Raw genomic sequence first — 14,924 nt, forward strand, 5'->3', positions numbered from 1 at the left:
ATCATCATCATCATCATCATCATCATCATCATCATTTTTATCGTCATTATCAAATATAACAACAGCACTGATACACTTTTCGACGATTTTTACTGGTCTCTACTATGGTTGAATAAATCGCGCGCCTTGCCCCTGTCCTTAGCTTGTGTTTACTTTTAATAATATGTTATGTACAAGACTTGGTTTTGTGTTAATATCAGTAAAAATCTTTTGGAGAGGAATCGAAATTCACGCGTGTGTACATGTGGCGTTTTGTTTTAATTACAGGAACTACAAGATCATCTTAACACATGCGAACACTTCCCAGTAAAGTGCCCTAACAACTGCGAAGCAGTAATTTCTCGGGGAATGGTGAGTATCTTATCTCACAGTCAATCATTTAGTGATTTCGTAACTCGTTCTTAGAAATTGTGAATTATAAATGCATCCAGTTTTTTCTTGTCAGTCATCAAAATTTCATTTCTGTAACATCACAGAAATCTACCAATCCAGATATATGTACCGTATCATAATTTCCAGTTTCATGTTCAATTTCTACAACAGAATTGGCGCAAGTCATGATTAAAAGAAGACTTAACCTGTTGAAAACACAAAAAATAATGTTTTATTTGTATTTGCTTTGGAAACTTGGAAAGGTGTATATTAAGTTTTATACCATGCCGTCAACGAAATAGCTGGGGAGCTCAAATATTTCAAAACTTTTTGGGTGTTTTTAATAAAACAATTATTCCACTCGCGCTTGATGGATATGAGATCGTTATAGCTATCTACCAACTCATATCCAACGCGCGCTCGTGGAATAATTGTTAAGTATACCACTCGAAAGCGTTGCATAAGGGCCGAATCGCACTAGCGGACAAATTTTGTAACAATTGGTAGATTTCATCATGAATGTGTCACTTGTTACAGAAAACAACTGAAGTGCGAATACGTTTTTTGAGACCTAGAACTTGTCTAACAATTCAGGAAAACAAAGAAGCAGTTGTGTTATGATTGGTCCGGTTGCACGCGCGATTCATTTTGTCAAACAATCGCAAAAACAAGTGCGAACGACTTGTTGGACAAGGGCAAATTTTGTCAAGACGGACAAATCTTAAAAGAAGTCGTTGTCCTGCCTCAAGGCAGGACAATTCATGACAAGTCGCATTCTCATCCCTCCTGTAACGCAGATAACAATACGTTGTTGATTGGCTATTGTGTTTGCCCCAAATCTGCCCTAAAAACAACACGCACTCAAAAATTGTTGCGGTAGTATGCGCCGTGATGTGGCTTTCACAATCAGAGTTCAGCCGCAAAATCTTTCCGCGATAGGCAAAAAATGTTTATTAATATATTTTTTTTTACTAATGTTTTTGCCCAATGTAAGAATGAGGCGACTCATTATTATGTCGCTGCATGAGAACATGTGTACTTTAAATGCAAATTGTTTTAGAATTTTTTACCGCATGGTACTGCATATTTGATGTTTGCCCAAGACGGCCGTGCTGAGAAATGTACAGGGATGCCAGAAGCACGTGCAAAGCTATTGTACTGATAATTTCACCTTTTGTTCTCTTCAAGATGTCTCTGACTTGTCGCGACAATTTTGTTTTTGTGAACAATGTCATGACATTTCAAACTTGTCCGCTAGTGCGATTCGGCCCTAACTAGTATATACCATTAGTATAACTTTTGTCTGGGCCAAGAGATCGAAAGAGACACACAAGTTTCTCAGTCACTCAGATTTTTACAAGCTGTTAAACGGCGTGAATCAAATGCTCTCATGTTATCGTTTTCTTACAGGTTCCAAAACACATTGACGACGATTGTCCGCTGACCAAAATCCCATGTCCATATGCTCGTATGAGCTGCCCCAAAAAGGTAACCTTTTTTGATTGTCTTTAATCAGTTTTTCTCTAAACTACATCGCTTTTATTCAAATATGCCTGGTTTTAACAACGCATAATCATTAGCCAACGTAGAATTAGAATTGGAAAAATAGAAATTATTTGAATTAAATTCTTCCCGAAAAGTGGGATGGATACGACGCCCGGGGGTTAGTACTCAACAAAGTTTTATACGGGGAGGCTCCGCCCTGAGGTCCAAAACCTTACCTTTTGTGACAATCTTATCAGAAAGGATAACCTGGTTCCATACCGAATGGTACTACTTTCACATATGCATACCTGCAGTATACAAAGGAATGGCAAAACCTGATTTAGCCAATAATCAAGTGTCTTTCAGTCGTAACTTTTCACTTGAGAAATCTTTTAAAATACGTAGCCGGATAAATCAGCCGCTAGGTGTGTTCTCCCAAGATATTTTGAAAGGCCCCTTTGAGTGACAAGTTTTTGCTACCGATCTCATTTTTCTCACTCGTGGAACCCCTTTCCTTTTTTATACCACCACCCTGAAAAAGATACCCCTCTGATTCGGAGCTTCCCCGTATAGACGTTTAAGGTGTAAATCCACCCTGGGTACATCGCCTAAACGCTTGAATTTAAATAATGAATAAGCATATCAGCCTCGGGCAGTCAAGCAAAAAAATAGATAAAATCATTTAACGGAAACGAAAAGGGTATAAGTATTAATCAGTAGTTGTGTTGGAGTAAGAACTTTTTTAGACTATGGTATTTTATTTGCAGGTACAGAGAGATCAACTTGAATCACATCTTTTTTTTGAAACTAGAAGTCACCTCGATTTAGCTTGCTTTGAACTTAATGACACCCAGGAGAAACTTCAGGAGAAAACAATACAACTTGACGGACTAGAAGAGAGAGTCGATGTTATTCAACAGCAGCATCAATACAATGTAAATTTCCTTCAGCAGGAATACCAACAGAAATTTGATATCCTTCAAAATCAGCTTGAACAAAAAGTAAACACTACCCAAACAAAACTCCAGCAGAAACTTAAAAGGGGGCGCAAGATATTTTTTGTTTGCTTGTTGCTGTCGCTTGTGTGTTTAATGTTATACCTGACGAGACTTGAAGATAGAGTCCAAAATAATCTAGAAGAGAAAATAAGTGTTATTCACCTCCTGCATGAAAAGAATGCGACAATGGTAAAGAAGGATTTTGAAGGCAAAGTAGATTCGTTAAAAACGAAACTTGAAGAGAAAGTAAATGCTATTCAGAGTCAACATGAAAAGAATGTGAAAAGGGTGAAAATGGTAAAGAAGAATCTAAAAGACAAAGTGGATTCGTTAAATGCCCTTCTAAGGTTAACAGCGGAATCCCGTATGTTCACCTGGAAGATAACAAGCTTTGCAAATAAATCGAGACAAGCAAAGGACAAAGTAAAAAAGTACGTAGAAAGTGATCCATTTTACATGTATGGATACAAATTTAAGTTACGAATGTATCCAAATGGGTATGGAATTGGAGAGAACACTCACCTCTCCATATATATCGTAATAATGAAAGGTGGATATGACGCCATATTATCCTGGCCTTTTAAAAAGAAAGTGAAGTTGACATTGATTGATCAACAAGAAAACCTTGTCGAACAGAAAAACGTCATTGCGCAGTTCATACCGGATAATAGGCCAAAGGAAGAAGAAAACGCTGGGTACAGGTTTTCCAAGTTTATATCTCAGGAGGAAATAAATTCAAGGCGTTACCTTGTGAATGACACTTTGCTTTTTCTGGTTAAAGAAGCTGTTCAAGAGTACTTTATTTAACAAATTGCTCAACTTAGAGCATGCAACTTGTTTTACTGAACATAACATTCTCAGCAAATATTAAAAAAAATTATATCAGTAGCTGTCGCAGAGAGCTGCAGGTTGTTGTCGGCTGTTTATGCATGCTGTAAAGGCCAGGTCCCTCTTTAAACTGAAACTTTTTGATGAATATTTTGGCTTTTGCTTCAAATTGTAAGCAAAAGTCACTGCAGTCTGTGTAGTCTTTAGTTTATTATAAGGCAAAAACTCTATACTTTATAATGTTCTGGCGCCCCTATTTTTGTTTTTGAAAAAAGTTGGCTCGCCCTCCCAGGGTCACTTTACTTTCAAAGCAAGTAATCCTCCACCCATGTTGATCGCCCGCTTCCAAGCAAACTTTGTGATTTCTAATGTAAATGGATTGCTGCTGTTTACAAAGGAATGTATGAATAATTGCCTCGCTTTGGGTTTCTCGGTATGGCGTATATAACAAAACTTTTTATAGATCGTTTTAATACTTGTGTAACGAAAAAAACAAAAGTTCTAGAATTGTCCAGCAGAATACTCTAATCCAGTTGTTAGATTAAATGGAACCATTCTTAGTATGTGAATCGATTTTCGCCGGTTACCTCTGGCAGAAACAATTGTAGTCTGGGAGTTTATATGTAGTTGGAACGGACAATTTAACAACAGCGACAACAATAAATAGCGCTTTATTAAGTATTACTAATATATAGCTAATTAAAGAAACGTCCGAAAATAGCATAAACCACAAGTGATGCGACCTTATGGAGATATAAAATTTTTAAAAGACTGTATCAAATAGCATGCCCATACTTTTCAATAAGAGTATTTTGATCGTGCTTATGCTTGTGCTTGTGAACAGTTAAAACCAGTTTGGAACATTAAGTTCTTGTCATTTCACTATTGAATAAAACTTTTATTGTCGGTTTAAAACTTTGTGTCATGATTATTTGTTTCGAAGTCTCTAGAGTTTCATGCGGCGAGGTTGGGACTAATGTTCAGCGCGCTGGACTCTGGATTAAGCGATCTGTGTTCGAGCCCTGGACCAGGGAGTCGTTGTGTCGTGTTCTTGGGCAATGCACTTTACTGTCTGTACTCTCACAGTGCCCAGTAAGAATACGGAAATAACCGTGAATTTTGGGGGCAGCCTGACAGAATGCTGGGAAGTAACGTGCGATGGACTAGCATCCCATTCAGAGGGAGAGCAATACTTCAAGCGGCTTTATGCTACAAAATTCCGGCCGTTTAATATTGTGAATGCATATGCAGGGGCGGATCTAGGGGGAGGGTGCAGGGGGTGCAGAACACCCCCCTCTCAGCCCCCGAGATGACCTGCGGCTTTCTAATACAACTGGTATTCTAAAAAAAAAAAGAAAAAAAAAAGAAGAAGAAGAAAAAACACGTCATTCCTTAGTGGTGCACCCCCTCCTAAGGAAAATCCTGGATCCGCCCCTGGTATCATCAGTGCATGTAATGTGATTTACCGTCGTGAGCCCTAGCTGAAGATTGTTCATAGCCTCTTACGGCTCAGTTCATCATTCGTAAAGTTTCCAATTTTTTGTCCAGTCAAATAACAACGCAACACCGAAACGTTATCCCTTCAGCTCAGGATATCCTATGTTGCCTAGCAACCGTCGAAAGAAATTATGGGCGCTGATCAGAGGTGGAATATAAAATGTGGCCGTCGCTATCAACTCAGGCGGACCGCCTGCTATCAACTGATACTTGTACCACCGACTGAATGATCATTTACCCAAAAGAACCTCGAGCGAAGGGAGCGATGTGTCTGGCTGGGGGAAAGGGAGAGATTTCCTTTTTCTCCCGCCCCCTCCCCGACCTCAACTGACCATGAACCTTAGCCTGCGTAGCAGGCGTCTGTGTTCATTGCGCGCTCGAAACGACGGCGCCTGCTACGCAGGCTACATGAACCTGGGGAGAGGAGTCGTTTAGGTGGTGAAATCCAAGGTATGGCCGCCATCTTGGATTCTAACGCCTGTAGGATCCTGGGGCGAGAAACTGCGTTGGAAGCGGGAAAGCGCAATAATGGCGGACGCTGCAAGGAATCAGCTGCCTTCAGGTTATGATGAGGAGTTTGTGAATGCAGTTGAGGAAGATTTTCAATGTTTAATTTGTCATTTGCCGCTTAAGGAGCCTGTTCAAACGAGATGCGGCCACAGATTTTGTAACGATTGCCTGGAGGAACATTTTAGAAGGAATGTCAGACAACTCGCCCCCCAGACAACTAGCCCCAGACAACTCGCCCCCAATTTTGCCTTCGAGTCGTTTTGCTAACGAACAGTTTGCTTAAGTTGTCTCTCTTTGCACACGCTTTAAGAACGAGAAATATTCAGGTTTTCACTTTCTTTTACCAAAACACAAGTCGGGGACAAATGATATTGTCTTACGACTGGGGGCGAGTTGTCTGGGGCGAATTTTCTAGGGGGCGAGTTGTCCGGATACCTTTTAGAAGGTACGGTTCATTCATTTCAAGTTAGCTTTATAGTTGTACGAAGTTAAAACACGATCGTGTACATCGCAGAGTACAGACTGCAGACTGAGGCCAAAATACAGGTAAAAGGTGAAATGTACACTACAGGGAAAACTGCAGTCTAAAGTAAGCCTACAAATGATGAAAAGTGGTAAGGTCATATCACAGGGCGCCCATACAAGCGGCGTGACTGTACTGTTCGCATGTTCGAAATACATATAAAGAAATGTATGGGGATTTTGAAAGGGTCTTATTATCGTTGACTTATTTCGAGTGATGTCTATGTTTAAGCTTAAAATAAACGTAAACCTACCTCAACTGTTGTATTTTGTCGTTTCTGGGGCTCAAAATGGCGAATTTGGGCGATTTGGAGGGTTTTGCGTTGACTGTTGCTTCACGTAATAAGAAGAGAACAAGGGTGGAAAGCTCGATTTCGACCGCTCCAGCGCCAAGCCGATTTTCACCCAGAAATCGGAATCGCCAGGCTTCCTGATCAAACACCAGGTAAACTGAAGGTTAAAGCTTTTTCTTGGCGCTTTCAATTGAATATCCATTCAAAATCCAAGCGCTAACCGCCGAATAATTTTCGAGAAATGCAGCTTTCGAAGCGACCAGAAACCGGGGACGTGATTTAGCGTTCCAGTCACGCTGTTTCCTCTGGCATTGTTTACCATTATCCAATCAGCGCAGAGCAAACAGCGTGACGGTTGCTCACTGGAACACTATATCACGTCCACGGTTTCTGGTCGCTTCGAAAGCTGCATTTCTCGAAAATTATTCGGCGGTTAGCGCTTGGAGTTTGAATGGATCTTTGATTGAAAGCGCCGAGAAGAAGCTTCAACCTTTCAGTTTACCTGGTGTTTGATCAGGAAGCCAGGCGATTCCGATTTCTGGGTGAAAATCGGCTTGGCGCTGGAACGGTCGAAATCGAGCTTTCCACCCTTGTTCTCTTCTTATTACGTGAAGCAACAGTCAACGCAAAACCCTCCAAATCGCCCAAATTCGCCATTTTGAGCCCCAGAAATGACAAAATACAACAGTTGAGGTAGGTTTACGTTTATTTTGAGCTTAAAAATAGACATTACTCGAAATAAGTCAACGATAATAAGACCCTTTCACAACCCCCATACATTTCTTTATATGTATTTTGAACATACAAACAGTCACACCGCTTGTATCGGCTCCCTGTGGTCATATACCGTAAAATTCCGGTTATAAGCCCCTCCGCTTAAGCCCCCCGGTTATAGGCCCATAATATATATACCTAAAAACGAAAAAAAATACATCCGATTATAACCCCCCCCCCCCCCCTGGATATCAGCTCCCCTCTGCCAGTTGACAGTACTGAACAGGGCTAAATGTTGCTTTATTATGAGTTTTTAACTTTTGAAACGTATTTCGATCAACACTCCCGTAGCTTGTTCCGAAACGTTTTTTTCTATAATTCCGCGTATAAGCCCTCCCGGATATAAGCCCCTCTGCTTATACGCCCACTCAAAACCCCTGCGAAGTTGTATAAGCCCAGGGCTTATAACCGGAATTTTACGGTATCCCGGTCCCTGCAGGATTACAAGAGACTGGAGAGTCATGACTCAACACGAAACCAGTCGGAAAGTAATAATTTTTTTGATGCATGATCTTTTTTCCAATTTTCCTTTGCATTATTTTTAATTATCGAAATTGCCCAACCCAGCAGGAGGCGCGGTGCCTAAATAGTGAGTGCGCTGCTGCTGGACTCCAGATCAAGTGGTCTGAAGGAGTTTTGAAAGTCACTTCTTAAGGGGTAGCTCTGTCGGTATATCATATTTTGATCTTTCAAATATTTCTGAACGGGTTAGGGGAAAAGTTGGTTTTTTTCTGATGGGGTTAAGAAAATTCTATTTTTTTTTTTCTGAGAGGGGCATTAGTCGGCACTTTGATTTTTTTTCTTAGGGGATAGATTTTGACTTACCTTGTCAAAAAGAGGGGGTGGGTTTTAAATGGAATGGCCCTTAGAACTTTGGCTAGGGCCACAGCATTGTTTTCTTGGGCAAGACACTTTACTCTTTACCCAGGTGTTTAAATAATGCCGGGGGATAACCGTGCGATGGACTAGCATCCTCTCCAGGGGGAAATAGAAATACTCCTAGTTGCTCCATGCAACAGAAACCGGGATAAGCTCTGGCGGTACGGTAAACTTGGCTTGATGCATACTTTTGCTAGATTTTGTACCATTATTAGATTCTAGCTCTGCATGGTGCAGCAACCATGGTAAACTCGTGCCAGTATGACTCGTCCTGGTATGAACCCGGGTAAACTCGGCCGGGGTTAAAGCTGCACATTACTGATCCTAGAGTGGGGGTTGGTGGAGGGATCCAGTTTATGTTTTTTTTTGCCTGTGGACTGGCCATGCCAGATTTATTGGGGGTTACATGTACCTAAGTACTTTTTTTGGTGTTTTTGTCTTTGTGAAAGCTTTTGATTAGTGACACCCCCTCCCCCCCCCCTTTGTTTATTGGTCATGGCTCTTGTTAGTGTCAAGTTTCTGCTGGGTCAATATTGTAATCCTTTATGTTTCAAAGGTCATTTGCGGTCTATCCTTGATTGTTTTACCCACCCTTCCCTCCCAGGGGGTTATTTTTTTTTACTTGTTTTCAATTAAGTTTATTTGCCCCAAACTTTCTGCAGTGTTTTCTTAGTGTTGAATAATTTGCTGCCCACAACTGTTTTTCTCCCCTTCACTCTGCTGCCACCAAATCTGTGCCCTATAAGGAGCAATAGCACGATATTTTACGTCACTTTTCTGATTTCGTCCAAATTGAAGAAAACCCTCAAAATAATACTGTAGTTTTGTAATGTAGAAAAACAACAGAGGAGTAGTAAAAATGCAAAAATAACCAAGGATGGTTTTTGACTGACGAAAATTAATACAGATTACGAACGATAAACTTGAAAAAAACTTGCCAGTTTCTTTTCATGATGTGTTGTCCGTGATGTAGCTCCTTTAAGGGTACTCCCTACAATGGACTATATGGGGAGGCTCTGCTCAAAAGGGGCACCTTCTTCACGCTGGAGACATAGAAAAGGGTAGGGATTTCACGAGTTAGAAAAAAGTATAGAAAAGGGTAGGTAAAATTGTCATTACAAAAGGCCCTGAAAATATCTTAAACAGATGCACCTACAGTACCGCCTAAAATCATATGCACATTGGCACACGTGAGACACGAGGGCAGAATGCGTGTATAGCACGTGGAAGGAATGAGACGAAACCACGCCGTTCACAAACGAAACCCACAAAAGTAACTGCATGATCACAAAGAACCTAAGGGGGTACAGGGGTTTACTCTACTACTGAAATGCCTTGAAATACAACTTTAAATTTAAATGAAACATTTCAAGGAAATATTCAAAAATGTGGTACAAATGACCTTGCTATATACTGCAGCGGTCACTGGCAAGGCAAGCTTCCAATCACCGACCACCACAGCCCACCTCCCATCCCCCTCATCCCTAATCAGACTTCAACATTAGACAATGCCTAGTAATCATAACGGCAAGGTTGGGCAGGTCCAGAGTTCTTTCTTACATTTTAACAGAACAGATCCTCATATTCCCTCAGTTAAAATCTTTAGAAGAAAAATTGTCTTCAAGTGAGGCCTGAAGTGCCAAGAAAAATAATTTTTGAGAGCGGGCCCCCATCTTACCTTAAGGTTACTATTTTTAGCGACTACTAATTTTAGCAATTTTTTCAAAGCAAGATTTAGCGACTATTTAATTTAGTGATTTTCCAATAAATTTAAAAAGTTAGTGATATTGAATAAACCAGTTTTTAATGAACATATAGCTAGAGTGATTTCAGTTAACCCGTGAAATAGATATTACACTTTTAGATACTAATACACACAAATTCCATTGTTTTCTTTTGCTTCCATTCGACTATTATGCACAAACTGGTAGATATTGTTTCACGGGTTAAATAAAATCACTCTAAGATGGAAATAAATGTTCAGTAAAAGAACAAACTCACTTGAAATTGAAGGAGTATTTGCATTGCCAGAAAGAACTAAGTCACTGGCATCTATTTTTAAAAAAAAATTTAAGTGGACTTCCCTACAGCAATTTAAAGTCAAATGGGAGGGGGAATTTAAATTTAACGAGTATTAAATTTGACCGATAAAAATTTTAGCGAGTACTAAATTTAGCGATTTTTGCCCAACTCGCTAAAATCGCTAAAATTAGTAGCCGCTAATGATCAAGTCCCCCACTTTCCCTGAAGGTCTGGATCTGCCACTGAACTACTTATTAAAATTTATAAGAAGTTGAATAAAGAAATCATAAATTTTGATAGACTGTAATTTATAAACTCTTCAATGCAAATCAAAAGTTGAATGCAAAATAGTTTAATAAATACCATGGTGGCCTGGAAAGCTTTTAAACCTCTTTATTTTTTTATCACACTTTTTAACAGGCAGGAAGATCATGGTGATCCTTACAATTGTCCTGCAGAGAGGAGGGAGCTGGATAAAGATCGGGTAAATAACACTATCTCAGTCAAAAAGTATTAATTTTTATTGACGATACCACGTTTATTGAGCCAGCTGGGTTTTGTTTAGACAGTTGCATGAAAATATATAATGGTGAATATTCTGCTTGTTGCACACTATATGAATTGTAGGGCCATATGTTTTTTCGGACCAGCTCACATAAACTAGCTGAACACACATGTCAGACACATCCATTTGTATAGGATGATGTAAACAAGGCTGTAGGGTGTTATTTATGATAAATGTACTAACCAAATATTAAGAGGCAAGCATTATGAATTATTTTTTTTGCATAATCATTATAATAATTTATGTACAGAGTAGATACCGTAAAATTCCGGTTATAAGCCCCCCACACACACACACACACACACTTAAAAGATCTCCCGGTTATAGGCCCATCTACCTGGAAACAAAAAAATAAATCCGATTATAAGCCCCCCCTGAATATAAGCCCCCCTCTGCCGGATGACAGTACTGAACAAGGATATAAGTTCCTCTGCTTATAAGCCCACCCAAAACCCCTTACAAAGTTGTATAAGCCCAGGGCTTATAACCGGAATTCTACGGTATGCAGTTTATCCACGAAATTTAGTTACTTTATTTTAAAAAGACTGAAATATATATATTTTTTAAATTTTGCCAATAAACCATTCATTAACCCAGGTAGAGAATATTGGAAACAAATTCAAGAATACGTCTAACTATTTGAAGTGTTTGTACCTTTTTCCATCCAAGTTATCCTCCATCACTTTATATTGTATGTGTTTCTGTTCACTGTATTTTAGGATGTATTTCCTGACAAAGCAACAGAAAGGAAAATTCTTTCTTTTGCCATCAAATGTCCAAGTGAAGGTTGTGACTGGACTGATGAACTGAGAAACAAGGAGGTAAAAAACTGAAACATACACTGATGTATTGTTCTTAAAAAAGATAGTAAGGTGCCAAAATAAACATGTGGCTGAAGCACATTTTATTTGTGTAACAGATTCACTTGGCATCATGCCTTTTCAAACTTGTCCCCTGCACCAATGAAAACTGTCACGTGACTGTGCAAAGGAAAGATCTTGAGGAACATGCGACCATCACGTGTCAGTGGAGAATCCTTGAATGTGATCACTGCAATGAGCCACACCCAGATTGCAAGATGAAGGTAAGCTTACATTAGCTAAGAATCCTTAGGATCATTAGGACCTAATGATTGTAGCTTTTGAAATATTTTACATTGTACTCTTGATGTTGAAGTGCATTTTGTTTTTCACCTATCAATTATTATCTGCAATTATGACTATCATTGGGGTTATTTTCCCTTTGTTTGATTGGTTTAGAGACCACTAAGTCAATTGCAAATACTGGCTGTACAGGTGTAAAAACCACAAAGGCCCTCTCCTGTTTTAAGCCTGCGTCTCTCTGTTTGGGCTGAAGTTCATAAGTTCATTTTTTAATAAGCACCCCCTCTCTTATACTCCCCCCGGCCACAGATGGTAAATCATGAAAACTTATGAACAAGGAAACAAGACAACTTTATGCTTTTACTTACTTGTTGTTGTTTTGTGGAGATGTGTTACCAAACATAAAAAGTCCACTTTATTTCTTATTTGCCTATAAATGATGCTCTGCTTGTGTGCATTACTGCATTACTCTGCATGTGTTCCAGGGGGGTTCTTGCCCAAAATTGGGGGGGGGGGGTGCAGCATGCTTCCTGAAACCCCATAGCCAAAATATGCCACTTACATGTACCCTATTTCAGACCTGACCATAAAATCGATACCCTATCATTTTAGACCAAACCCTACCATGAAACTGCTTGTTTGTGTTAACATTTGAGAGGGGCTTCAAATACACTCAGATGTTAATTAAATTGCACTTCTCAAAAGCTGAATAATAGAAATGATACCAGCTATCATCCCATGGATGTGTTGAGAATAAGCAAGTTGATCACGAAATTAAAAATATAAATTTCTTTTTGACAATAATTATTTTTCTCCATTAAGTCATTTGGAAAGCAATATACAGGACTTTCTATGGGTTTAAAGGCACAAATTTTAAACCCACTTGGGATGTTGGAGATTACCCTTGAAAAGCTTGTTTATCACTCGCCTGATGTAAAGCTCTGATTTACAAGCTTTTCTATTGTTTTCCCAACATCCCTTGTGGGTCGATAAAAATATTGTGACTGTAAATCCATAGAAAGTCCTGTCTATTAATTGCTTGATTGATTTTTTTGCTACTGGTTAATTTGGTCATAACTTCATTTTGTCCAAAGAAAGCATTTTGTCTTTTGCACCTTAGCACTGCATTCAAAAATATTCATCACATGCATTTCCTGTTAAGGGTCAAAACGTTACCGAAGAAGTTATTTGTTTCCAGAGTTCTCACCTGCTTCCTGGCCTTTTATGCGTTGGGATGTAAATACATAATGATGGAAACCACTACATTTTGTGAGAACAGCCAAAAAATAAAGGGAGACATGAGGGTCTAGAGAGATGAGGAAGAAAATTAACGGTCAAAGCGTAACACGTTTTTTAATCATGTCTTAAAACTAAACATGGTAGTTTACGGTACATTTTTTCTTGTAGGATCATATTGAACAGTGCAGAAAGTTTCTAGTAACCTGTCCCAACAGTTGTGGTGGTTTATTCCACAGGGAAATGGTAAGGCTTTTGATTTCCATCTGTTCATCTGGCTTCCACCAGTGATCTAAAGTACAATCCAGACCCACCCTGGAATTGACATACCGTAAATGCTCAAATTAGCACCCAGCTTCAAATAAGCCCCCCCCCCCCCCTCCTGTCGGGTTGTGTGTAAAATGGTCTTTCAGAAGATTTACTTTTATTATAACCATGGGATGCAGGCAATGTTGCATGCATACAAAGATTTCCTAGCACGTTTGTTTTGTTCTGCCTGGCTGTTCGTTCATTACAGCACTGAGTATCAATATTTCTTTCAGATTCCAAATCACACCGAAAACACCTGTCCATTGACCATAATCTCCTGTCCTTATGAGCAGACGGGCTGTGAAACAAAGGTGTGTATACTTATATTAAAGTAAAGGAATTTCGGTTGTTACTTGAAGTAATAAGTGCCAATAATATGGACCTATAAACTAAAGGGGCTATGTCACGCAACTGGTCATAGAATTAACTGAAATATCACAGTAACGGCTTGAAATTGTAGAAGAACTAAAAAGAAAAACACAAAGGCCAAAAAGGAGCATGGATGGGAAAAATTTGAGAAGATTAACAAGGATTGCGTTCGGGTTACAGTAACTTGAAAAACGTGACGGCCCGACATTTTTCAAGTTTATCTCAGTTTGTATGAAAGTTTCGTTTACAATGCTCGAAAATCATCCTTGTTTGTTAAGTAGCCGTGATTTTGCCAATAAAAGACCAATTTGAAATTTAGAGCTCTTAAGTTACGAAAATAAAATTAATAGAATTACCTAAAATACCCAGACCTAGCCCGAAAATAAAATTAATAGAATTACCTTAAATACCGTGACTTAAGTAAGCTCATCTTTTCTTGCAGGTTCAGCGAAAACAGGTAGAGTCCCACCTTCAGTCTGCCACAAGACTCCATCTTGACTTAGCTTGCGTTAAGTTAAATAACACAGAAGCTAAGTTAAATAAAACAGAAGTGAAGTTAAATAACACAGAAGCCAAGTTGAATAACACAAAGCTTAAGCTAAATATTACAGAGGTCAAGTTAAATGTCACAGAAGTAAAATTAAATGAAGCACAGGTTCAGTTGAATAAAACAGAAAAGACGACAAAGAAACTGTTAGAGAAACTCGACACACTTGAAAGGAAATTTAAAAACACTGAAGTAAAGTTAAGTAAAACGCAAGAGAAACTCGAGACAACAAGTAAACAAGTGGAAAAATTTGATAAACCATTTGTTTGGAAGATTGACACCTTTAGTAGCATTTTGAGACAAGCGAGGGCTGGAGGAAAAAGTGTATATGATAGTGCTCCATTCTACACAGATAGAACAGGAGCTAATGGATTCAAGTTGAAAGTGAAGCTTTATCCTAATGGCGATGGGTCTGGCAAGAACACTCACCTATCGGTGTTCATTTTTGTAATGAAAGGTGAATATGACGCTATATTACCCTGGCCTTTCAAAAAGAAATTGAAGTTTACATTGATTGATCAACAGGAAGATCCAGTCAAACGAGAAAATGTTACCTTGTGCTTTATACCAGAATTCTTTGCAAGGCCTACACAGGAAGAGAGCAGTACTGGGTAC

The 14,924-nt window shown here is 39.1% G+C and overlaps 2 protein-coding genes across 2 annotated transcripts in view; both read left to right on the top strand.

Moving 5' to 3' along the window:
- Window positions 1–3,662, top strand: part of LOC144630982 (TNF receptor-associated factor 5-like) — a 25,370-nt gene extending 21,708 nt beyond the window's left edge. Inside the window, exons 2-4 of the mRNA XM_078489334.1 lie at window positions 268–351; window positions 1,783–1,860; window positions 2,625–3,662. Of these exons, the coding sequence (XP_078345460.1) occupies window positions 268–351; window positions 1,783–1,860; window positions 2,625–3,662 (1,200 nt within the window). The remainder of the gene's footprint in view (window positions 1–267; window positions 352–1,782; window positions 1,861–2,624) is intronic.
- Window positions 3,663–5,699: 2,037 nt separating this feature from the next.
- Window positions 5,700–14,924, top strand: part of LOC144629586 (TNF receptor-associated factor 4-like) — a 15,113-nt gene continuing 5,888 nt past the window's right edge. The window contains exons 1-7 of the mRNA XM_078487827.1: window positions 5,700–5,882; window positions 10,605–10,664; window positions 11,465–11,566; window positions 11,665–11,829; window positions 13,256–13,330; window positions 13,627–13,704; window positions 14,205–14,920. Of these exons, the coding sequence (XP_078343953.1) occupies window positions 5,709–5,882; window positions 10,605–10,664; window positions 11,465–11,566; window positions 11,665–11,829; window positions 13,256–13,330; window positions 13,627–13,704; window positions 14,205–14,920 (1,370 nt within the window). The 5' untranslated portion in view covers window positions 5,700–5,708. The remainder of the gene's footprint in view (window positions 5,883–10,604; window positions 10,665–11,464; window positions 11,567–11,664; window positions 11,830–13,255; window positions 13,331–13,626; window positions 13,705–14,204; window positions 14,921–14,924) is intronic.

This window comes from Oculina patagonica, chromosome 11 (genome assembly GCF_052425735.1).
Source record: "Oculina patagonica isolate OP01 chromosome 11, crgOcupat, whole genome shotgun sequence".
Lineage (NCBI taxonomy): Eukaryota > Metazoa > Cnidaria > Anthozoa > Scleractinia > Oculinidae > Oculina > Oculina patagonica.